This window comes from Lichenostomus cassidix, chromosome 5 (genome assembly GCF_008360975.1).
Source record: "Lichenostomus cassidix isolate B80296 chromosome 5, HeHo_3.0, whole genome shotgun sequence".
Classification (NCBI taxonomy): Eukaryota; Metazoa; Chordata; class Aves; order Passeriformes; family Meliphagidae; genus Lichenostomus; species Lichenostomus cassidix.
This window is the reverse complement of record NC_139486.1, coordinates 17,230,313-17,255,896: the sequence shown is the minus strand read 5'-3', so window position 1 is coordinate 17,255,896 and position 25,584 is coordinate 17,230,313. Positions and strand designations below refer to the sequence as shown.

General features: G+C 35.2%; 2 protein-coding genes across 3 annotated transcripts in view; one reads left to right on the top strand and one right to left on the bottom strand.

Moving 5' to 3' along the window:
- The window catches only part of ZC3H14 (zinc finger CCCH-type containing 14), a 503,257-nt gene that overhangs the window by 60,853 nt on the left and 416,820 nt on the right, over positions 1-25,584 (top strand). The gene's annotated exons all lie outside the window — the stretch shown is intronic.
- EML5 (EMAP like 5) overlaps positions 1-25,584 on the bottom strand; it is a 103,700-nt gene that overhangs the window by 31,875 nt on the left and 46,241 nt on the right. For both annotated transcript variants that reach the window (XM_085061588.1, XM_085061589.1), the window contains exons 14-27: positions 21,101-21,287; positions 19,251-19,356; positions 17,913-18,006; positions 15,943-16,043; positions 13,834-14,036; positions 12,619-12,730; positions 11,421-11,548; positions 9,794-9,935; positions 7,878-8,030; positions 6,925-7,056; positions 5,554-5,642; positions 4,672-4,848; positions 3,624-3,825; positions 1,381-1,507 (exon numbers count right to left, since the gene is read on the bottom strand). In XM_085061588.1, the coding sequence (XP_084917714.1) occupies positions 1,381-1,507; positions 3,624-3,825; positions 4,672-4,848; positions 5,554-5,642; positions 6,925-7,056; positions 7,878-8,030; positions 9,794-9,935; positions 11,421-11,548; positions 12,619-12,730; positions 13,834-14,036; positions 15,943-16,043; positions 17,913-18,006; positions 19,251-19,356; positions 21,101-21,287 (1,953 nt within the window). The remainder of the gene's footprint in view (positions 1-1,380; positions 1,508-3,623; positions 3,826-4,671; positions 4,849-5,553; positions 5,643-6,924; positions 7,057-7,877; positions 8,031-9,793; positions 9,936-11,420; positions 11,549-12,618; positions 12,731-13,833; positions 14,037-15,942; positions 16,044-17,912; positions 18,007-19,250; positions 19,357-21,100; positions 21,288-25,584) is intronic.

The following is a 25,584-nucleotide window of genomic DNA, read 5'->3' as shown; positions in this document are numbered from 1 at the left end:
CTATCTAGCATTCACTCATGTCAACCCAGAGCAATAACTGCACTTATTATTTGTCCCTTATGCCTTTTCTACCCATTAATGAGCAACTATTTAATAGTAAAGAGGTAAATCCTTCACTTCTATTTCAAATTGTAACTACTTTCCCAAGCAGTTTAAGTTGTTGAAATGCATTTAATCCTGGACTTCATGTAAATGAACTTACCTTACTACCCCCTGCCTTCATAGGAAGCAAAAGAAAAGAGTAATAATAATAAAATAAAAATTAGTATCCACGACAGTAGACTAAAACATGTATCAATCTTACACAATATTAACATCAGCAGGACAGAAGTTAAAATACATACAGTAACCACAGTCTGGTTTTATTCTTCAAATAAACCTTTTCTTTGAAGTTTCAGGGCCCCAAACTTTTCAACAATGCAGGCAATGGATTTTTTTCATGAACTTTTATGCATTCTGAATCACAACTTAGCTACCTTACTACAGAATTAATTCTCTTAGTAATTTATTTGAAACTGAAAAACACAATTTGCTCAACTCCAGAAACATTTATTCAAAGAAACACAGGAGGTTTACAACTCCATTAAAAAGGAAAAAAAATCTTTAATCATAGCTTTCATACCATGTACATTATTTCTTTTTGATTTCCACATCAAATACATCTAATCAAAAAAGAGAAAGACCATTTCTCATTATAATTGCAAGACAGGGAACCACAGCTTTATACACAGGCATCCCATTCTTTCCTACAGCAACACAACTTAAAAACAAAAGACGTCATGAAACTCCCACAAAAGTCACACTGCATTTCTCAACCAGGGTATCACAGATCTGTCCAGCTTCACTGCAGAAAGAGAAGTGAGCATTGCAACAGAACTTCACTTTCCAAGATTCATTAACAGAAACTACAGAACCACCGTGGACAGAATTTTTCCAAAAAAGGTAGAAGTTACGAGGAGACAAATAATGCAAGGAGCAATTAGAGCTGAATTCATCAGAGCAGTTTGTTGGCAGAACCAAAAAATGGAAAGCTGTCCTTCACTAAAAAAATTGTACAGGTTCATGCCAATAATGCCATCACTAACTACCACTCAGTATTTGAGTAACAAAACCAACATATTAACACCAGCAAATAACTCAATTATCTCAAGGAACTCCCCAGACAAAAATATGCATACATTGTTTGTAGTCTTTTGTGCTTTCCAAAAAATAGATACAGCCTAGTCCTTTGGGTCACCTTTCTTTTTGTCTCCAAAGAAGCATTTAGATTCTTTTTATACATACCCTTTTAAGTTAAGAATTATATATTCCAATATAATTTTGTTTTAGTATTATCTTTTCAGGTTGATTTCTTGACTGGAGTTGTAATTTAGTAATTACCTTTCATCTAAGGTTGGCTCCTTTTGTTGTAGATGAGGCTTAATTCCAAACATTGGTCTAATGTTTGTTGATAAGGCTTTGATGGTGTAATTAATTTCATTTTCCCTTGTCACATCACTGTCATAACCTAACAAAACCAGAGGGAATAGTATCAAACCAAAATAAAGTACAAGAAAAACAATTTAATCGCAATTTATGCAGATTTTAACAATGTAGTAGATTAGAAAAACAATTACAGCATTTATTATTAGTAACATAAATACACAACAGAAAGAAAGTAGCTGGGAATCATAAACATTGTTAATAAAAGACATTCAAACAAAAAATTCCCAATGACATCTTTGTGGGAGAAAATTGTTAAAGAGTCAAGGGACTTTAAAAGCTACCCCATTTCTGCCTGGTTGGCCTTAACTGTGGTCACTAACAAAAGATCTCACTGCTTGCCACCTGCTCGTAAGACCTGTAAGATTCAGTGCCTGGCTGTTCTCAGTGCCAGGACCCATCCATTACAATGGAATCTACAGGTCTGCACAAGATTCCTACCCAGTGCTTAGGGACAGTAAAGCACATCAAGATGATGTTTGCTATAGTAAAATAAATTTTGAAAGCTCTAAGTAGTGACAGGGTTGTTACTTACTCTCCATTATTTTGCTTTTTCAAAGATAGAGATTACTAAGGCAAACAACGTGTTTGTGACTAGTTCTTAACTCTAAATGAAATTAATGGGACCTGACCAAGACAAAGTTTTGTGGACAAAGATGTCAATATCTTTTGTAAAGCTTCAGAGACTTCACTCTCTTTTACAGTACTTTTAACACACACCTTAAGAGGGCTCTGTGTAAAGCACCAGAGCCTAGGGGAGGTTATAGGGCTAAGATGTTCTAACAGGTCACAAGCAGAGGCTGAACAGAAACTCTGAAGATTGCAATTTTTGACTAATGAAGTTAAAGCTGACAAGTCCTCCTATAGGCAATTAAATTACTTTGTGGATGTATTCTTCAATACTTTTAAGAAGAAAGACAGTGGTTAAAAATTCTTCTCCAATGAATGTTTAATATGTCTCTAATATTTAATGTATTTCTTTGTCAATTAGCACATTTTAGTGACAGCTGAAGTTAATTTAATACACAGAACTATTTAAAGAGTAAAGCAGTGATATTTTAAAAATGCTTGAACACTGAGGAATTGACAAGAAGTAAAAACTGCACTTGTGAGAAGAGAAAACAAGTTTGGAGGCTCATGAACCCTTGGAATTATAATATAATATTGTCCTAGGTTACACTATAGATGTATTTAGTATTCTATTACCACCAGCTGTGGGCCATTAGCTGTTATCTCCTGCTATGGCTCACCCCTGATAACAGACAATGAGCCATCAAGAAACCACTTCATGACTGATGGAATTATCTCATCCTGTTGTGAGATGCTCCACCCAGGAGGGAGGAGCCAAGCATTCCCACCTGGATATAACCTGGCCTTGGAACTGCCTGAGCTAGCCCTGTCTACTGGGTTCCCAGAGGACAAGAGCTACCCCTGGACCTTCAGGTGGAGACCAGACCTTCCACAGGATCACTGCTTCAACTGAGCTACTCCATTTGGACTGCTACCACCACCCTAACAGGGTGTCAGGTTGTATCCAATTCTGCCAGTGATTTTTTTTTTTTTTTTTTGTTTGTTTTGGGTTTTTTTTTTGGGTTTTTTTTCCCCTTGTATTATTGCACTTATTTTTAACTTTCCTATTAAAATCCTGACCTGTGATCTCCCACTAGTTTGTTTTCAAACTAACACAAATATAGAATCAGTCTATTTCAGTCTCCTATGCTTCCATGTTATGGAAACAGATGCTACAGCATCAAGGTAACTATGATCTCATATTATACAGATTTCCATATAATTTCTTTAGAATTAGTGACCAAAATTAAACTGTGATTCTATTTTATATATACAGATGTTGGGTAGCTATGTATAATTGACAGTTAGGGTTTTTTTTTTTTCATTTAAAAGATGCTGTCTGCTTGTATACTCTGACTCAAAGCAGTAATTCAAACACTTCATTATGATTTTCCTCAAACCAGGTTATTAGTCTTTTCCCCCAAACCAAATTTTATTTAACATTTTTGAAGAATCTTTCCTACTTAAGATCAAAATAATTTATAAATCATTATTTCTAAATTTGCAGTTTTCCATTAATAAAGCTTTCTTGGAATAGCATAATCCAACTAGTTCTATAAATTATTACTGACCTCCATCTTCTTCAGAATCTAGATCAGACTCCTCACTGTCACACTGCCTGCTACCCCGATGTCCTTCCATCTCGTAAGTCCACAGCATTAAAGAGGTGTCTGCTCCTCCAACAGTGACCAACAAACTGTCATCGTAGGTCCACCGGACATTTGTCACGTGGGTACTGTGAGCAACATACCTCTTAAATTTTCCAAACTTTCCCTAAGAATTGGGAAAAAAGGCAAAGATCAAATTGTCTGTGAGACAGAAACTGAAATGAGTTGCCAGTGCACAATAACATGATCTTAACCTCTTTACAGTTCATGCTTCAGCTGTTTTGTATTTCATATGACTGTAACACATGATTTGCCAAGTGCGTCTCCTACAACAGCTTGATCAAATGTCAACCTGATCTCCATATCAAGCATGCAAGAATTAGTTTATAAACAGATTCTAGCAATAAACACTGGATCACTTTTACTAAGAGAGACAATAATGTCAATTGGAATAAAATTCACACAGAATATTTTGAGTCAATATTGTGCACTGTTACCAACCTTAGTATGGCAACATTTCAAAAGTGATGACACATTTACCAACAAATACACAGGATAACTAGAGGTACTTGAATAGCAGTAAAAATACAATATGTTTCTGTAACGGCTTTTCTAGAATGTGTGATTAAATAATATTAAAGCTCTTCGTCTTAGAAAAAAAATTACTGACATTGGACAGAATGAAGATCTTAAAATCATGAATGCAGTATAGGTAAGAAAGAGATGTTCATTGTCTTCCAAAGCATTCCCATTCTTAAAGTTTTTCCTATGCTTTTGTCACTGTCAGCGGCAGACACTGCATGAGATGGCTCTATAGTCTGACCTGGACTGATCGTTCTTACTAAGTGCAAGTTTAATGCACTGTAAACTGCAATGTGATACTGAATGCTTTCTTTGATCAAAAGGAGAAAAATATAAAAGCACTATTTTCTTCTGTGTGATGAATTTTCACAGTTTTGAAAAGGCAGATTTATTAATAAATACTCTCTATAAACAGCTGAAAATTACTTACTTTAGCAGGGTATCGAAAGAGTTTCACAAATCCAAAATCATCTCCTGTGGCTAATACTTTACTATCACTAGTGAGGCATGAAGCAGTTACATCTGTGACTTCACCAATTATTGGCCAGATCCCTTCACAGCAAGAGCCCAAAACACTTGTCCATGATGCCCAGCCAATCTTTTCTACCTACAAAAACAACCCATTTGAGACAGAACATTTTCCCAGGCATTTTTCTTCCGTATTTGATTTCAAGAAAAAGTCCTTGAACTGAAAGATAGTATTTTAATATATTAATCACTTATTTTCTTACCATTCAGGATTTCATTTGAGACTTGTAATTTTACATCTATTAACTTTCAATTCCAAAACCTGAAGAAGTATTTTGAAAATTTTTACCTTACTCGCACTTCCAGGCTAAAGAAAACAAATTATATTTTCCAACACCACCTTTCAATATAATGGAAAACCTTATTTGAAAATTATCCATTTTTACTCTCTGCCTTATGATAATGCTCCATCTCTGAGAAAACAAAACAATATCATAGATAGAATATACTGCTCTTGCCTATATGTATTATGTATACTTTATTGCATTGTTATGTAAAGACAAACAGGAGGTTTTCCACAACAAGTTTGGGGTTAAGTAATCTGCAATAGATTTTCAAAGGTGTTTAGGTACCAAAAAAGGTAGAGGGAAATGTAGTGAGATTTTCATGACTAAGTCAGACAAATGTCTGTTACTTAACAGAGGAGAAAAATGTGAAATCCCCTACATATTTTATTATTTAAAAAGCTAAAAATTATAGTTTTATACATCATTCCCTCTTATGTAGTATAGATGGCTGTATTGTAACTCCAAATTGCAAACAAGAAGGCAGTGCAGTTCCTCACCTCCAAACTAGGAATTGTCTGTTTTTTCCCACGAGGGGCTTCAAAGAACAACTGCTCTTTAGCACCAGTGTTGACTTGCAAAAGTTTCCCTACAAAACATATGACACACGTACTGTATGTTAACATAGAAGATTTCATTTTACATAAGAAAAAAAAGAAAGGTTATTTTGAATTTTTTATTGCTAACAGTATTACATCAATTATTTGTTTCTATCAGAAAAGGCTGCATACATAAATAATGGATTTGGAAGTATGGTGTTCTTAAGAGATTTGAGTCCTCTGACCCCGTAAATTCACAACCCTTTCTCCTTTCTTTGAAAACTGTATTAATGCATCACTTTTCTCTCCTTTTTATGGCTGTCCCATCAGATGGCAGACTAAATGTACTGGGTCTACTTCAAGCTTGTTTCTGACAACTGGCTATTGATGCATATGCTCTTGGGTTGGAGAAGCACGTGCTTCCTGGCCAAAAGCTGAATTTTTTATACCTTTATACTATTTCATTTCTGAGGGAAATTCTCACCAATGTTTCTGTCCTCTTCCTTTTCAAAACTCTCAAAGGAAGCTAACTTATAACACTCTTTCAAATTAAATCAGACTGTTTCAAAAGTGATAAGGTAGAAGAATAAGAACATGAACAAACAGACTGCACAGTTGCACAGCCCTTCTTTTGAATGAAACAGGACTAAATTTAGTATTTTAATTAATCACATATTAATACCCTGGAACACAGGAAATCCAGTCTTTCTGCTATGTATTGCAACAAGGATACATATTCCTGAGCTACAGATACAACCACATTGTACAGTATATTATTCAAGAAGTAGAAACATAGAACCAGAGAATGTTTGGGGTTGGAAGGGACCTTAGAGACTATCTAGTTCCACTCCCCCTGCCACTAGACCAGGTTGCTCAGAGCCCCATCCAGCCTGGCCTTGACCACCTTCAGGGAAGGGGCATCCACAACCTCTCTGGGCAGCTGTTTCCAGTGCCTCACCACACTTACAGTAAAGAATTTCTTCCTAATATCTAATCTAAACATAACCTCCTTCAGCTTAAAGCCCTTCCCCCTTGTTCTATCACTAAATGCCCTTGTGAAGTCAAATAATAAACAGGAAAGATTTTTAAAAACATCTGAACAAACCTTAGTCTATAGAGACAAACTATTTTACTTTAAATTGCACAACTTCTAAATATGCATGTGGCAGTAAAAACCATGGGCTTAATATTTATTCAGAAGCTGTGAGGGCATATTTGCAAACTGAAGAAACAAATCTGCCAGTGATACCACAAATTCATACTGTATGTGTACTGTATTAGTCTATAATGTAATCAATCTTCCAGTATATTTTTACAGTGAATGCTACTTACCTCTTATGTCCCAGTCCATGTGCGTAATATAGCTGGAGGCTCCTTTGCAGATTCCTACTCTTTTACTGCTCATTACATTGTAAATATCTACGAAGTTGTCACAGGATGCCACAGCTAAGTACTTCCCAGCCCCTAAAACAGATCAATACAAACACAAAACATTTTCAAAAATCTTAGTGCTCTGCATATTAAACACAACTAAAATCTGTAATTTATTAGCTATATGCAACTCAGAATTCTTTGACGTCAGCTTGCTAATTCATACATATTCCCCAACCAACTGATTTTCATATCACATAATCAGCATGAACTATACAACTATTTATATCATTACACTTTCAAAAAATAAAAACCATTTGATGAAATTTTAAGCACTTATAGTATTCAGAGAGTGATGAGGCTTAGGGAACCAGAAAGTAATGTTGTATGAGAATTAGTATCCATAATTTGCATCAAATATCTCCAGCAGGTGAGTATTTTAACTGAAGTAGGTCACGCATTTTAGGTCCTAAAATATGAGCTATAGTGTTGGGAAAAAACCTAGGCTCACTGGGAGTGCCAAGGGGGGAAAAATAAGAAAACAGAAGTTGCCAGAACTTTCTGACACATCAGTTTCAAATATTCTTATTACCTAACAGTAACCTCAGTGAAGTGTCAAACTTACGCAGCTCCTAAAGTAGAACTCTAGGGAGCTGCTGGATGTTCATGATTTTAAACTGACTGTTGTATTCAGGAGGTTACTATAAGCAAACCTCTTCCAATAAACTCATCCTTAAATGAGCCACACATGACTTCACACCATGGTCTTTTAAAATATTAGTATTAATCTTGCTAACCTATTTTTTTACATGTAAAAGTATTACAAATCTTTACTACTTTTATCTTATAAATGTGATAAAGCTAATTTGAACTATCTTGATATTAAAATCTTCATTTAAAAAAAAATTACTTACCAGGAGAAAATCTGATCTCTGAAATAACATCTTTCCTGTGCTGGAAAGAGACTAAATCCTCTAGGGTATCTGCATTAACTATCAAAAAACTTCCATCATTGAGACCAACAGCTAATGCTTTTCCATCAGGAGAAAAGCAGCAACATCTGCCTCCTATGAGGAATAGAGAAATTGCATTCAGGTACATTTACAGTGCTTTATTCTTCTTTTAGATTTATTTTTCCATTAGTAAAGGAAAGCCATTCTTATACTATAAAACTACCAAGGAAGTTTCCTAGATGCTGCCAAAATAATTTCCAAGCTGCAATAGCACACAAACAAGTACACAGGCCAAGAATCTTAGAATTTGCATATTAATTGACATATGTTCTACATTAGTAATACAGATTAATCCCTATTGTCTGTGTATTTTTAACTTGCTCTCCTTCTTTGTAGCCACTGCTGCCTGTTTGTTATCATTTGCTCTCCTTATTTGCTGATAAGGAGAACACAGCTGGGAAAGACCCTCTGGATTCACAGAATTCAGTCATTTGCTATCACAAAGAATAAGTCACCAGGCCACAGAGTCCTTCTAATAAACATGCCAAGTGTCGTTTGAAAAAGAGTTTAATTTTCTATCTAAATTTATATATGGTCAACTTATACAGATTTATTTTCATGCCAGAAATTTCCATTAACATAAGTATTTTCCCTGACTATTGGTTCCTCCGATTAACTTGTAGACAGCAAACCTTTATTTAGATGGCTTCACCACAAGGCTTCTCATTCATTATTCTATAGTTGCTTTCTCCATACTCAACTTTTAGTTTAATTTCATTCAGCTGAACACAGATGAGAAATGCACACCAAAAATATCCTGATTTGTGGCTTGGAAATTACATGAGTACTCCATTATGTCTTGGGAAAAATACATCACTATCACATGTAATTGCCACCCTGCAATCAGCGACAACATCCTGAGCCTTCTGCTCTTTAAGTTACTCCTGAGCTACACAAACATTTTTCGTACAGTCATTGGATCTTGCCTTTTATAATTAACAAACATTATTTCAATTTCATTACTCAGTCTGCAGAAGTATCAATCTTTTTCTGTACAGTACACAGGTGCTTTTTTATGATTGGCAAAGCATCTCAAAATATGTCTCATCAGCAAATAGTCATCAGAGACTTTTTTCTTCGAAAAATACTCTTAAAAATATTAAGTATCAGCTTTAAGACTTGAGCAGAGTTTGCCAACTAGAAACATTCTTGTTTAATCCCTGCTTGTGTGAGCTTGCAACTCTTCCTTCGTTAATTTTATCAATCTAAATCATCTTCAGTTAAGCTTCCCATTAGTTTGAATCAAACTGCATTGCTGAGTTTCTATTCCTTTGTCTAGCAAAGCATATATAGCATTAGAAGCTTGTTAGGGCCAGTCTAGTCTAATCCTAAAAAAGTCACTTTATGTGATGTCACTTAAAACAGATTTTCCATCTGTCAAAATAGAATTTAGTTATACCCTTAACAATGAGTAAAAATTTTATGACTTCTCTTTTCTTGATATTCCAGATCCTTCAAACATTCACAAAGAAGAGAATTTCAACATTACTTCTAAGACTTCTTCCAAAAATTTCTAGACTCAAAGTCTCAAAAAAAGCTCTGCAATATAATAATGGCATCTATGTAATTGGCTCAACTTTTATTTTTAATTCACTGACTTAAGTAAGTTACAATTGTAACTAATCTTCAGAACAGTATTACACAGAATTTTTTTTTACAGATTCATTAGCTTAAGGGCTACGTAACTCATGAACATAGCATTAATAAAATAATTTGAGCAAAGAAAAGAATTCATACAGTCCTGCTTTCAAACAATTCATAATGCTTGTAAATGTCAATTGCATCAGTTAAATATTTTTTCATACTAAGCATCTTACCCTTTTTCAATTTGCGAACAGCTAACATACAATGGCTAGGAGATAAATCCCATATTCTTAAGGTTTTGTCATCACTTACAGTGGCACAAATAGGTAAATGAGGATGAGTGGCTAGACCCCAAACTTCCCCCTCCATGTGACCCTGAAAAAACACAATGAATCAGATTTCTTTTTTAAATTGAAATATGAAATAAAAACACAGAACACCTGAAAAAAAATCACTCTGCTACTTGTGCAAAATTATAGTAATTAGTCCAGAGGCACCTGGACAGGCCTGACAGGTGGACCTATGCAATGAAGCTCAATAAGGCTAAGTGCAAGGTCCTAGATGTGGGTCAGGGCAATCCCAAGCACAAACACAGAGAATGGGCAGAGAATGGACTTAGAGCAGCCCTGAAGAGAACTTGGAGGTTTTGGTGGACAACAAGCTGGACGTGAGCTGGCAACGTGCGCTTGCACCCCAGAAAGGCAAATGTAGCCTGGGCTGCACTAAAAGAAAAGTGACCAGCAGGTCAAGGGAGGTAATTCTGCCCCTCTACTCCACTCTGGTCAGACTACAGTACTTTGTCTGTCTCTGAAGTCCTCAGCAAAGGAAAACATGGACCTGTTGGAATGGGTCCAGAAGAGGGCCACAAAAATGGTCAAAGGGCTGGAGCACCTCTCCTGTGAAGTCAGGCTGAGAGAGTAGGGGTGTTCAGTCTAGAGAAGAGAAGGTTTCAGGGAGGTCTTTTTGCAGCTTCTCAGTACTTAAGGGGGGCTTATGAGTAAGATGGGGAGAGTTTTTAGTAAGGCTTGTAGTGACAGGACAACGGGTAATGGGTTTAAGGTAAAAGAGGGTAGACTCAGACTAGATAGAAGACATTTTTTGTGATGAGGGTGGTAAAAAACTGGGAGAGGTTGTCCAGAGATGTTGCAGTTGCCCCATCCCCATAAACAAGGTCAGACTGGATGGGGCTCTGAACAATCTGATCTATTTGAAGATGTCCTTGGTTACTTCAGGGGGTTTGGACAACACGACCTTTAAAGGTCCCTTCCAACCCAAACTACTCTGTGAATTAGATTTTTTTTTTTACCTTAGGTTCTAATATTTTCTTTCAACAAATACAGTTCTTTATGTATTGCACTGGCCACTCAGAAAGGAGAGAATCCAGAGATTTTTACTTAACTATGAAAGAAAATAATATGCTGATGTAATGTAAAAATCTGTTTAGTAGTCAGGCTTAAAAAGTGCAGTTGTTTGATATGGCAAAGAAAACTGAAACCTTTTACATAATTTCAAGTAAAATCTCAAACATCAAGGAGACAATTTTTAAAAATAAGAATAATCAATACTCAACAAATTTTAGTAAGGAATTTGGTGGAGGATCCACTATTTCACACACCTTTTTTTCAAAACAGATATATGATCTTGGTCTGTTTGAAAGGATGTACTCATTGGACAAACTAGTAATAAAATTCTATGTTCTATTTTGCTCATTAAGGAGTCATAATGGTCTAGTCTAGCTGAAAGTGTTAGTAACTCACTAACTTCATTAGTAGTTAAAGTGCTTCTTATTCCACAAGTCTTTACTTGAACAATAAAATCATGTTTGCAGTATGACATATTTGACTGATATTTAACATGTACCTGAACCAGCAGAGTTATTGGTCCACTTTTATCCACCTCCAATATTTCACCATTCTTTGTGCCCACTAGAATATGACCGTGTCCTAACGATATGGCACGTATAGAAGGATTATCTTCTAAAAGAAGACCTAGAACATGAAAAGGTTAGAAAACAGAAGATTCTCAAGTATGCCTTTAAGAGGGTTTTTCACACTTAGGCACATTACATTCTCACTGTAGAAAAAGCTACTGAGTAATAAACAGTGAAAACATTCCTGCATGAAACAAGTTAACATGTTTGGATTCACTTGGAAGGATTTAGCAATGCATCAAGAAGTTTTATCAACCTGACTCTGTGCATGTGAAGTATCAACTGTACTACTATATTGGAACCAATTATGGTTCCTTCAAATTTAGATTTTTGTAAACAAGCTATGAGAAGGACACACTCTGGAGTAAAATATTTTCATGAATGAGTATTTACATTCGCAATTGAAAATCAAATAATATATTTTAGAATACAGAAAACATAATTTTAAGGGAAGGGGAGGGAAGATCAAAAGCTATCCAGAATGAAAACACAGGAAACTGTAAATTAGCATTAGGATCAAGAATAAGTGGAAGAAACAGTAAAAATAAGAATGAAAATGTTCTTTAATTACTTCAAAAGACATATGCATTTACAGAAAATTAACTACTAATACCTTACAAAACTAGCCACAATTCTGAATTCCTTCATTTCTCCAAAACAAAAAAGATCAGGTAAGAGTCTTCATGACCAGAAATATAATAAGCTTTTTGCTTGGCACTTTAATAAAAACAAAACAAACCAACAAAACCAAACCAAACCAAACCCAAACAAACTACAAAAACCAAACAAACACACAACAACACCAAACAAACCCAACAAACAAACAACAAAAAATACCAACACAAACCTGGTTGGTAAGAAACTTACAGCTAAATCAGTTAATTTAGGCCAATAATAAACAAAATATTATGACCTGCACCCACTAATTGTGCAAAAAGACACTACAACACACCATATGTGTCCCAACAGAAAAATTACTTATTGAGAATCAATAAAGCTTAAAAAAATTTTATTTTAGTATTCAATATGTCAAATGTGGATTTCCTCTTACTGGAAAAAGCAATTTCACAAAGATTTCCAAAGAAAGTACTTTAAATAGAACAAAACATAGGATAAAGTCTGTGTTACCTTTAGATCCAGGAGCCAGAGCAGCCCTTTTGATGGCATAGGTTTTGAGACAACGTTCAAAGGTATCATCCCAGAGAGCTACTACCCCATCTTTTCCTCCAGTGACAAACCCCTGGGGGAAAAGAAATAAAAATCACTAATTACAAATGATTTTCATCTTTCCTTAATTTTTCAGTGATTTCTGCCAATACTGAAAATGGATTATAAACAACACCATAATACACAGAGCTACAGATGTTAGAGATGAAAAGAACAGGAGCAACAAAATGAGTGATTTCTCCTCCTGATGGAGGCAGCACAGTTCTGCACATTGCATGTGCAGATTGGATTGGACACAGGCTGGATTTAGAAGTTCTAACTTGTATGCTTCCACCATTCTAGAAAAATAAGATAACCAACATACTATAGTGTTTTTCTTGATATTGAGCCTCCATATCCCTTTGGCATTTGACCTCATTACTTGAAATCAAACTCAGTATGACTCACAAAAATTTTTTTACTTCTTATATTTTTCAAATATATGCACATTTGTGCCATTCTGTCTTTAAAAATTATATACAGGTATTTAATGAAGCAATAGGTATGGGTCATAGTGAAATCACTAGTACTTTCCTTCAGAGCACTTAGTTCTTGCAGTGTGAATAGCACATGTGTTGTCTAATGCTACCATTCTGAAATGCAAATATTGGGAAGTCTAACTTAGCAAAACACCAACATATACATAACTTTAAAAACAAAAATAATCCAACTGGACCACTCATTCACATTGAACACATGCTTAAAGGCTTTCCAGAGCTAAAAAGAAGCTGAGAATCTGCAGAATGTTCCTCATCATCTACAGATTGAATGCATCTATGAATAGACAGTAATTACAGCACAAAATAGTACAAGTATGGTCTTCCCCTCTCACAAGCTCATATATTCCATTGAACTTACTGATGCTTAAATCAGTTACTGTTACTTCTTTAGAAAGGGGGTGTGTAAATTACTGAGTAAGATGTCACTGGACCACAAGGTTTTCAGAAACAGCATGATACATAACAAGAATAAGAGACATGCATAAAACGCTATTTTGAATCTGGACCACACAAGGCTTTTCTGTAATGAGAATAAGGACATGAATTCCTGAGTCTGGGAAAGGTTTGGCTTTATCATAAAGTTTCTTGTCCAGACATTAAAAAAAAAACCAAACAAACCAATGAGCAGTTTATTTACTTTTTCCAATGCGTGCATGCTGAACACAGGACCATCATGTGCTTTGACAGTTTTTATGAGAAACACATCTCTCCAAATACACACATCCCCCGTGGAGGTTCCAGAGAATGCCATCTCTTCAGTCCAGCCATATACTGCACACATCATTGTGTCGGTTCTTCCCAATGCACCTATGCAGCCCTTTCTCCCAATTAGTCCTCCTCCTAGTTCAGACCAAAAACAAGTAATTAGACATCTGCTTAGAACTATTTCCCAGGAATTATATACCCTTCCCAAGCAGTAAGTCCTTTCCTTTTATTCTACCCAAGCTCCCCAAAAAATTGAGTCTGAGATCTCACAAAATAAAATTTCTTATTATTTGTCAACTTTTACAACAAAAAGCAAAAACAACTAACCAACCAAAAAACCCCAAAACCAAACAAAAAACCAAAAACCAAAAGACCTGACATTACTTTTAACTTACTGCTTGGATCTGGACTTGAATACCTACACATACCCACATAGACATATATAGACAAAGTGCATTCGTAAACTTGCATTTAAACAAAAAATGCAACACCACACATACCATAACATCTACCACACACAGTTCACAGAAATTACTAATGAACTGTCTTGAAAGAAAAAAAAGAGTTTAAATCTTCACATCCCACCCTTTTCATGACCTACGTTTCAGTGACAGGTGTTTTAGAAGTTTACTTACATTAGCCTATGGAAAATAGAAATGTTATAGATACATAAATTTTATAATTCTTTTATATCTAAAATCCTTTGGCAGCTATAGCACATAGTAACTTCTGTCTAGAAAGACAGATTTATATCATAACAATGATATAAAATAAAACAGGGAAACTTCATGCTGTGTAACACAGAAGTCCCTCAGGATCTGACACTTTGTATTGTTCTTGTACTGAGAGGTCAGGTCTTGCAAGACCATTGCCTTCACTTGGCAGTGATGACGATTTAGTCCAGAGCATGTACTTCATGTCTCTTCTCCATCAAGTGCACCTGCTCTGCTGCAAATTTCAGAAAGCTGGCATTTGCTAAGGTGCCCTGATACTCCACTTCTCACTCTAACACTGCCCAGTGTGTTTCCTGAGGGGTGACTGCCTTGCCAATGTGCCATTGAAGTTTCACACAGATAGGCTGCAGCAATAGAGAAATTCGATTCCTCTGACTGAGCAATGCCAGAGAGAAAAGCAGCATTTTAAACAATTTCCTTTCTTTCTTCAAAATCACCATCTCCAGGCTTTTATCATAGTTAAGATTTCTTTCTAAAGAATTTATAGTAGCTCCTTTAGTAAATATTCTGAGACACTTTGTTCTTTCTGTAGAAAGCATGCTCAACTGTGAAAATTAATAATTTATATAGACTTCAACAGCTTGTTCTCAGGCAATCTTGATTAAGTTCTGTTGGAGCCAGAACTGAGAAAAACTGTAGTTTTTTTTAAACTGAATTGATGTACATAAATTCTGCACAAATAATTAGAATATTCTCAGCAGATGAACTAGTCTTCTATTGCACATATGTCTTTATGTATGAATTGAGGTCTGAAACAATGAGGCTCACACAAGTACTAGGGAATGGGTTTTTCATCACTGTTCAAAATTTCTCAAGCAGAAACAGCAAGCTGTTTTACCTTTGTTTTTAATTGTATCTAGACAAACAGCTCTCAAGTGGAAGATGTGCCCTGTTCAAGTACTTTGTCTAAATTTTTCATGTGTATTTTTTATAACCTTAAAATTATTTATATTTGTGCCTTTTTATAGTGTTTGTGCTGTAAAGGTCCTTTTTCCAAAGACTGTTCTATGATTAGAGCAACTCTGTAAAATTTTCCAATATGCTGTATTATTACTAGATATAAAAGGAGACAGTAGAAAATCCAGGGTCTTTTCTACTTATGTAGCTCTAGCTGCATGGCAAATTGATCTTAAAAAGAATTTCCACTACTCCCATAACATCAACTAAAATTATTACTGCTAGGGCAAAGCTAACTAAAAGATGTACAGAGAAAGCACTTGCCTTTCATGCACAAAACATACAGTAAGAGATGCAATAGTTATACTTCCAGTAACAGAAAATGCTCTAATTCTGAAAAGTGTCCTTACCTGCTCTCCGCCAGAATTTCATGTGTTTAATTCCAACTGTAATCAATTTATCAGGCATGTAAGGATTAATCTTAACAACAAAAATCTTATCTTTGCTTCCCCTGAAATGCAAAGCAAATTAATTTAAATAAAAGTATAACTCTTTAATATTTTTAAATATGTTTTGGTGGGTTTCTTTGGTTTTTCTTTTTTTTTAATGTATACCTGCTGTATCTTGCTAACATTTACTTTCAAATCATTACTAATAGGTTTAATGAGGAAGTAGAAAGCCAAAGAAGGAACATACTGAGTCCTGTTCTATTTTTGCTACCCTTCAGTATCCAAAGCAGGTGAGTAATTATATTACTTCAAAGATGCCCTAGGAAGCATTTTCTTTGCAAAAGAAAACATATTTGCATTAAGTTTATGGCATTTAAGTCTTTGACAGCTCATAATGACACTTAAAGGAGTGAAGTTGTAAATCTTATTTCAAATTCACTCATTTTGAAAACAAACTGCCATTGTCATTCACTGTTTAGCTGATTTTTCTGGTTTTGTTAGAATAAAACTTATGCTGCTATTACATTTTTAATGGAAATTACAGTTGTTTCTAAAAACATTAAAACCTCTTGTGTGCTTTAAATTTCTTACTATGCTTCTATAAAACTAATGCCTTGCTTCAGTCCTGCAGTTTAAAAAACAGCTTTCAAGTATGTTTGCTATCTGTGCAAAGAAATGCTTACACGTTGTTTTTATTTAAAATGCAGAGGAGCCCCCAGTCCCTAACTTTTGCTCCTTGTTTAAAAAAGGCGATAATCTTTTATTTTCTGTCATTTCAGATTACTAAATAAACTAGAGGCAGAGCATGAAACAGTGTCTTTCAAACTCCAGTCATCTTCAAAGTACAGATGCTGCTCTCAAAAATTCTAATCAATTCCTTTGTGTGGAGAGGAGAAATGAAAAAAAAAATTTTAAATCAGGTGAAAGGCAGACAAACGTCTTCAGAGAAGCCAAGCTAACTGGGCTTTTGATAAGTAATTGGGAAGGGACTACTCTTCTTTATCTACATCATCTATTCAGAATTTTCATTCTTCAGTGGATAAGAAATTCAATGTGTGTTTAAATATAAAATGAAAGTAAATGAAATTAAAGGGCAATACTGTACTTAATGGATAAAAGGGAAGCTGACACTTTTTAAATTGTACTGCAGAGAGTAATAAATCTCTTTTAAATCTATGTACAACGTTTAGAGTATAAGTACTGAATCCAGACAGATGTGGGCCAAACCCACTAACACTACTGCTCCATTTAAAGCAATAGATTCTCAGGACAAAAAGAAGTCAAAGGTTTCAATAACATTACTCAAAATTAGAAACAGGATTCTAACTTGTAGATTAAAAACATTCAGTAAACATATATGAAATAACCTCTGCAGACAACAAAAATCTTTGGAAACATTTAACCTTTGGAAGTTATTCAGTTCAATTTCCTGTTCAAAGCAGAGGTGACTTCAAAATTAGATCAGGCTGGTCAGGACATGGAAAGGAAAAGGAACGAACCCTTTTCACGGAAAAGGAAAAGGAAAAAGCACTCTGCAAAAGAACTGCAAATGACTATCCCAAGAAAGGTGTGACCTCTGATGAAAAATATCTGAACAGACCATATATCACCATCTTTAAGAGGTAAAGAGAAGTGCATAGAGTTTTAAAGAAAATATTTCAGAACACAGAAATGTCTTCTATGTCTTCTTTCTTTGCCAGTTGAGCTGTCACTGTAATATTTCTTGTTGACTATCAGAGCTTCATTTACTTCTTCCACAGAAAATTCTAAGGCTGTGATAAATGTTATAGCCTGTATTATTTAAGTAATTGAAACTGCTGATTTTAATTCTTTAATGAATATATTTTGCTTACTGTCATTTGATAGTAAATTTAGGAAGTAATTTTAAAACATAATTTTAAAACATAATTTTAAAACAGTTAAATTCCTACCTTACTGCTGAGAGCTTTTCTCCTTTCTTCCAATCCCAGAGTACAATAGTGTGATTGTCATCTATTCCAACAGAAGCCAATCGTTTCCCATCCGCTAGAATAATAAATTTGTTATTAAGAGAGTAGATAGATAACTATGTTGCAATAATAAGAAACCATATTAAAAATATAACTCCATAAATACTATAAGCAGAATATACAAACAGTTAATAAGCATGTGATGTGTTTAGAGGCATGTCTTTTCATCCATTTGCTTTTAAACTTGGATGAATTATAGGACTTTAAATTATCTTGTCTAAAATTTGCACTTAGATGCTCTCTGTTTGTATTAAATCCCTTGTTCAGTTGGCTGCTGACATAGTTGCACAAGAACATTCACCGCGGGTTGTTCTTGTGAAAATTTTATGTTCACTCTGAAAACCTCTGGTAATTTCTAAACAGGAAAGCACTGAAGAAATACCATGAAATTTGTGAAATCCCCATAAACTTTGTAGTACTATGAAGTCTTGGAGAAGTTTTGACACATATTCCACATTGAACTCCAATAAACAAGCTATTTGTGCTCACTCAATATAAGTGACTTTCTGACATGTATCCACGTTTGAAATTGCTATGTATCCATGCCAGAATTTGAGAAATGAAATTCATATCTTGAAAAGGAGAAACAACAGTAAGAAGCATCAAAGACCACAAACCACTCATCTTTGTGATCACACATCTTCACTGTGAATTTAGAGATCTTCTCCAGTAAATCCAAACACTTACAGAATGAATAGAAGCCAGTGGAGCAGAGGAAATTTAGTATTGGTTCGGGAATTCAATGTATGGGGTGTAAAAATCTCAAGGGATTTAACTGACAGTCTCTTATGTTAATATAAGGTGGAGAGAGAGCCTGTGATTCTGACCAGAACAACTCCATGACTGGACTTTCTGAATGTATCATTGTGCTACCCAAATGCCTTTCAGAATTTCATTTAATAATGAAAAAATTGCACACATGACCAATTTCCTCAAAAATCTTATTACACGGTTGTAAAGGAGACACAACACTCCAGATCTGTGCACCTGCCTCGTACAACCAAAAGAAATTCTGAAGTGCTCAGCTCAGCTGTTAAACAGCACAGTACCTGTTGCATTTCCTATGTGGAAGACTCCAAAAGAGGTCTAAATATTCATTTTAAGACAGTCTCTCTCATTTGACATTGAACATTGGAGAATCTTTATAATACAAAATTTTCAGTGTAAAGAAATCCCCAGTTTCTCAGCAGAACTGATTAGCTTGCATTTTCTCACAGAAAAGGAAAAGTGCAAATAAATAAATAAATAAATACTTATTACCTGAAAAATCAACAGCACAAACACCATACTGGTGATAGCCCTTTAATACTGAAAGTGGCTTTATTGTTTCTGTATCCCAAATGTGTATTGAGGAATCTCGACCAACCTGAAAGTATACATATTCATAACCATTTTTTTTCATTTCTCAGTTATTTTACACAGTTGTTTAAAAAATGTAATAGTGAAAAATACTTCCAAAAGTATTTGAAAAAGAATTACAGTGACAGAATTTTCCTAGTATTACTGCTGTCTGGCTAGCAGTACATTATTCCTTTTGCTACTTCACAAATACCACTTCCCACCTTAGGCACATTAATCACAATTGACTAAAGTCCTCCTGGGGGGTGGGGGAGGGGGGAAAGCACTTTATTGATTGCACTGTAGCATATTTACTCCATCAATTTTTCATCAATCATTCCCTGTCTAAAAATAAAAGGTTATTTTTATTGCTAGTATGTCAGCTTCTCTACGTTTGAGAAATCAAGGTGACTTCTGTTGCTTTCTGGTGTCATTACAATTTAAATTCTAATATGTTGACACCTGTGGAGTAATTTCCACTAGAATGGCACTAATGTAGGTAACGAACTTGGTAAGTAATTGAACGTATCTTATTCTTTTCAACTATGTACAAAAGCATTATTAGCCAGCACTTAAAAGATTATTTGCTATTCCAATGGTTTTGCACCTTAGTGCACAAATAAAAAGGTTGCAAAACCAGAACAACATTCTCCTGCATTTAAGGCTCAGAAGAACTAGGATCTATCTCTGGTTTTGTCACAAACTTAATGACATATTTGCTAAGCTTTTCAGAACATCCACTATCAGGATAATCTGAACCAGTGTGGCATGAGGAATTTGATTACTGCATTACATAGTTTCGTCATATTAAAAATGTAATGTGTATGTATAAAACAAAATATAATGGAGTGTATCTTTCTGCTGATAGCATATGGTATTTTAAGATACTGTAAATTCAGGGACACTTTTATTCGTAGCCTTTGCTACTCCAAAATCAAATAAACTCAGTATTTAGGGCTAATTTCTTAACTGATCTACAGAGTTATGTTAATCTCAACGCTTTTATAGAAATCAAGGGCATTATAATCAGAAGTTCATTTCTATTAAAAATTCAGTTCATGTGTTTTCCAATTTAGTATACCATAACAACAACAGCAACAATGATAAAAATGATAAGCATAAATAAACCCTGAAACATCAGAGCAAACCTTCAAGTCCTGGCATATAAAAATTTACTGGAAGATTTGTTTGTCTAAAAACATGAGTGAAAATAATTTACCTAAATAACGGTCTGGCAAAAGATAAAATTAACTATTTTTAGTATGATAAAATGAACTCTAGCAACATACATCCTTTTTTTGTATGCACAAACAGTGAATACTTTGGGTATGGGTGATAATGAAAAATTTAATGCTTTAAAAAGGAATGCCAGACTGTAATAACAACTGCTGACTTCATTCTATGAAATAGTAAATGGATGCAATACTAACATAGCTAACTTGTCAAATAAGATATTAAAAAAAAAATTATCTGGACATTTCCTCCACCTGTTATCAAGAAGCAGCAACATAATGCTGAATAAAAAGTATTGATCTATTCTTAATTTAAAAAGAGGTTCAGAAAAACTATGAATTAAAGACTCTCACTATAATACAAAGAACTGTAAAAACACTTCTGCGTCAGTTTTTTACCATAATTCCACCTGCAACAGAAATGCAGTCCTTCACCAGAATAAATGTAGATTGAATGTTCTATCTCCAAGACCACCAAGGCCTTTCTAAATTCAGTAGTAACAACTTCAGATTGTGATTGCAGATAAACATGAATCCTACCTGGCCTGTTGCCACATAGTCCTTTAAGGGATGAATAGCAAGGCAAAGGATGTCATCATCATGACCTAGATAAAAGCGCTGTGTGTTCTGCTGCCGGTTGTACACCACTCCCACTGCTGCCACATGGTATACAATTTCACCCGTCTGAGTGTAAAAGAGATTGCTTCGGCAGTCATAACCTCTGTAACTAATTAAAGAAAAGAAATTTGTTCACCAAAGTCATAAACATATATACTGAAACGAAGATAAAATTATGCTGGACGAATTTTGCACATGTAAAACTCACATTACTTACCAATTACTGTTTCGGTGTTTTAAGATTATGAATATACTTTCCCAAAGGAACACCAATTTATCAATCTAATTTACTATCGAGACATCAGTACTACAAGCACTAGTTTAAAAGTGGCACTTAATAGTTACTTTCCACAGCTAGTTTAGAAGAGGAAGTAAAAGCTAGTAATTTTTTCAGACCACATGGAGAAGCTGGGCATGCAACATGAGTTAAGTGAAATAGAAAATGTCCCAAGTATTAGTTTTGGCTACCTGCTACTGCTCAAAAATCAGGCAGCAAAACTTGATAGGTTCTGGAAACTTGATAACAGAAAATAAATGTGTAATTTTTTTTCTAGAACAGCTTCTTATTTTGAAGGAAAACCTGTCTGCTTTCTCTACTGATACAGGAACTGGCATGAGTGAGCCAATTCCCAACTGAGGTCTGTATGCACTATCTCAGTATACTCAATTCTTCCTAAGTGTGATTAAGATCGTGAAGTTATATACATCTTTCCTCATGGACACAGTACTGCCACGTGCACTGGTGAAGTAATGAATCTGTAAGGCAGCTGACAAACTTTAGTTTAATGAATATTCCAAAAACCATGGATCCATGTTCATAAAAACTAGATCTATGCATTGCTGGAAAACAGCACAGCACATACTTGGAATAGATTTGAAAATAATGTATTTCTGTTGGCTTACCTACATTACACACAATGGTACTTATGTCATTGTATTTGATTAGAGAAAAATTGCTAAAATCACCACACAAACCTTTTAAGCAGACCAGCAGATGATTCCAGCCCACTGCTCCCCAAAAGCAGAACGTTGCATTTCATGAGTTTACATCTCATAAACTTTCAGAAGATCATGAAATTCCTCCCTGCCCAGTTCTCTAACCTGTCCAGGTCCCTCCAGATAGCAGCACAGCCATCAGGTCTGCCAGCCTCTCCTCCCAGCTTTGTATTGTCCGCCACACTGTGCAGTCCAAAGCTGGGTCTCATTAGATCACAAGAAAAGTGAACTTCTTAAACCAGCAAAAAATGTGATAGCACAGTAAAAGCTTTTAAATAAGGCTCCCTCCAAATCACTGTTCAGATTGGTATTCATAGACAGGTTCTTAACCTCAGATTTGGTCCTAGTCCAGCAACTTTTCAGTGTCTCCTGAGTTACTGTCCCTTCAAGATCTCTAGCAGAATCTCTTTACATTTGATCTGAGGCTCAGCTGTATCTCTGCTCCCTGCTCTTCTCAAAACAACCAACAATTTCGACTCACAATACAAGTGCAGACTCTTCAGCCTTGCTTTGCTCCTGCCTCCCCCTGCAGCAGCATGTGCAGATGTTTTGAAGCTGATTTCTGCCTGACCCAAAGTGCTGTCTGCCTGCAGCATTCTTTGATGTACAACCACTAGGTTTTTAAGGAACAGAATATACAATGACCTGCAGTAACTATAAAGAAAGAAAACAGAAATAATGTATCCCACTGTGTAACATCACCATTTTAAGGACATGACAACACTTGAGGGGCAGGGATTATAAAGGCAGGCATAGTGCCAAAGAAACTACCTGAACCTATTGTGGCTCAGACATCATTTTCCTGTGCTTCACTCTGCACTGTGCTCTGCTAACCACACTGGACTTCCTTTGTAAGCACAGCATAATTTAAAAAAAAAAAAAAGCCAAATATGCACCCGAAAGGAAAATATATTAAAAAAAACAAACTCCCAGCTAGAAAAATATGCATGCTGAAAGAAACACTGAACACTGAGCAATTTCTTGCAAGCTTAGCCATCACCTATAAAAGTAAAAAGCATGAAGACAGCAAAAGGGTTTCAGGTCCTCCTACATGCAACCCAGAAATTCAGAATTTTCCCAGCTCATCGTTACAATTGCCTAAATACCCTAAATCAAACCTAATGAAACTGAGTACATTAAAACCATGTATCACAGGACTACTTAAAATATCCAATATGTATCTAGGATGCAGGAAAATAGTTCTTATTACTCATATCTAGAAATTCTTGTGATATAATTAATTTTGTTTAATTTCCTCCAGTTATTGCAAAAATGAGTACAATCAGTTGTTTACAATTAAAATGCAACATATTTTGCCAAAATATCAAGCAGTGCTAACAAAGACCCTTTGTAACCCAGTTAAACACATTTGGTCACTCCCATGTGCCAGTTTATTAACTCCTTGACTATTACAGGTACTTTTCACCAGAGGGAAAGTGATGGGCCTAGGTTACACAGTGATGAAAAGAAGCATATTTCAATGTAGAAGATTATTTCCTAAGAATATTCTACACAGTTCCAAAATACTTACATTACTGTACTATTAAACCAGTTTAGAACTGAGATTACTAGCTAATCTGAGAAAAAGCATTGAGAACTAATTGATTCACATGCAGAAAACAAACCATAGAAATTTACAAGGCACCTTGATTAGCGACTAAAAATTGAATAATAATGAAAACAAGTTCTGTATTGTAGGTACTGGATAATATATAACAAGTCGCAATAACTATAAGACTGCCATAGTTAATGATCCAGGATTGATTCCAGTTAATATGACAGTAACTATCAGAAGATGTAGATTCCTCAGTGCCATATAGGAAAAAAAAATGCCATTACCAAAGTCCTGAATAGCAGAGGCTGCATTCAATTTGAGATTAAGACATGTAAACATAGGTGTTCAAATGTTTGTTAGATATGTTATCTCCAACATTTTAATCAACAGTGTTGTAGTCAATACAGCCAATTGAATCTGTTGGGCTGCTCAGCTGGCCAACCACCAGCATTTCATTTTACCTGAGCCAAATCACTCCTTATGCTCCACTGACTACTAACTGGATCTCCACTGACTGTGACGGACATCTAGGTATACACATAAACCCATCTCCTTTGGGCACATAACTGTGAATTCTGTAACCTGAAGCTGAATCCTACCCACATTTGCCAGTTGCACATCTATATCCAACTAACAGGCAACTTCACAAGTAGTGTCCTCTCTGGGAAAAGGGTCAATATCCATGGCTTGTCTAATGCTGTAAGATGTAGTCCAACCCTCCCCCAAAAAACCTCTAGAAGAATCAAATCTCAAAACTAACATGATTGAGAACAGAATCTTTAGTACAAGGGTGGAGATTTTTATTAAAAAAAAATATTCTGCGTGGCAGAAGTGTTTTCTCAAGAGGACCCACTCACAGGCTATTCCCTTCAGATAATATTTGTAGGAATCCATGCAAGGTGTTACAAAACTCTCATTAAAGAGCATTTCCATGTCATCTTGAAACTGCTACCAAATTTCATCTTACAGTAAGGTTAGTTCAATGAATATCTTGAAACTCAAACTAAATTGTGCTTAAATCCTTCAAATATTGAAAAAATCATTCTATGATTCTATGAATATTTAAAAATATAAAAAGTCATTCTTGTGAAATCAACAGCACAGCTTTGAGAGAATACATGAGGGGCATCAGTATAACATGTCCATCTTTATTTCCTGCCAGCAAAAAGAAAGTATAATAAACACCGAGTCCAAGAAAAAGGTTCTTCTGAATATTTTGAAAAATGTATCCTTTTCATATTTCTGAACCACCACCATGCCAAAGACATGGCAGAATTAGAATACAGGAATAGTCAAAAGGAGACCAAATCTGTACACCAATTTACTAACACGTTTCTAATAATGAGAGCCTCAGATTTCTTAGAGAAAGATGAACCTCTTAACAGAAGTTCTTTTCTCATCCACGTTAGCCAGAAGCTGGCTCACATACTCCGACTTTTATCCCCTTCCAAAACTGGAAGTAACCAGAGGTTTAAAAGATTTCTTACAGGATATCAAGAGATTTTTAAAAGTTTGTCTTTCAAGACAGTTGACAAGTTCAAAACACAAGACCAACAAGCTCAAAAACAAAGAAAAGAAAAGGAGCTTCTGATTTCCCTAATTAAAAAAGCACCACTTCTTACATTTTCAAGGAACAGCCAAGACATTTCCATTGCAGCTAAAGAAAGGTGAAGCAAAGCAGACTTCCTGAATCAGAGAATATGCCTATTACTCACTTGGATGTGGGTCACTTTAAAGTTAACAGCCTGGACATTGAGAAAAATCTGTTGTTCAGCATGGATTCTTCATTAGTTTTCTTGTTGCCCATTGGGTAACCAGACAGAACTCAACAGGACATTCTACTTCTGGTCATTCC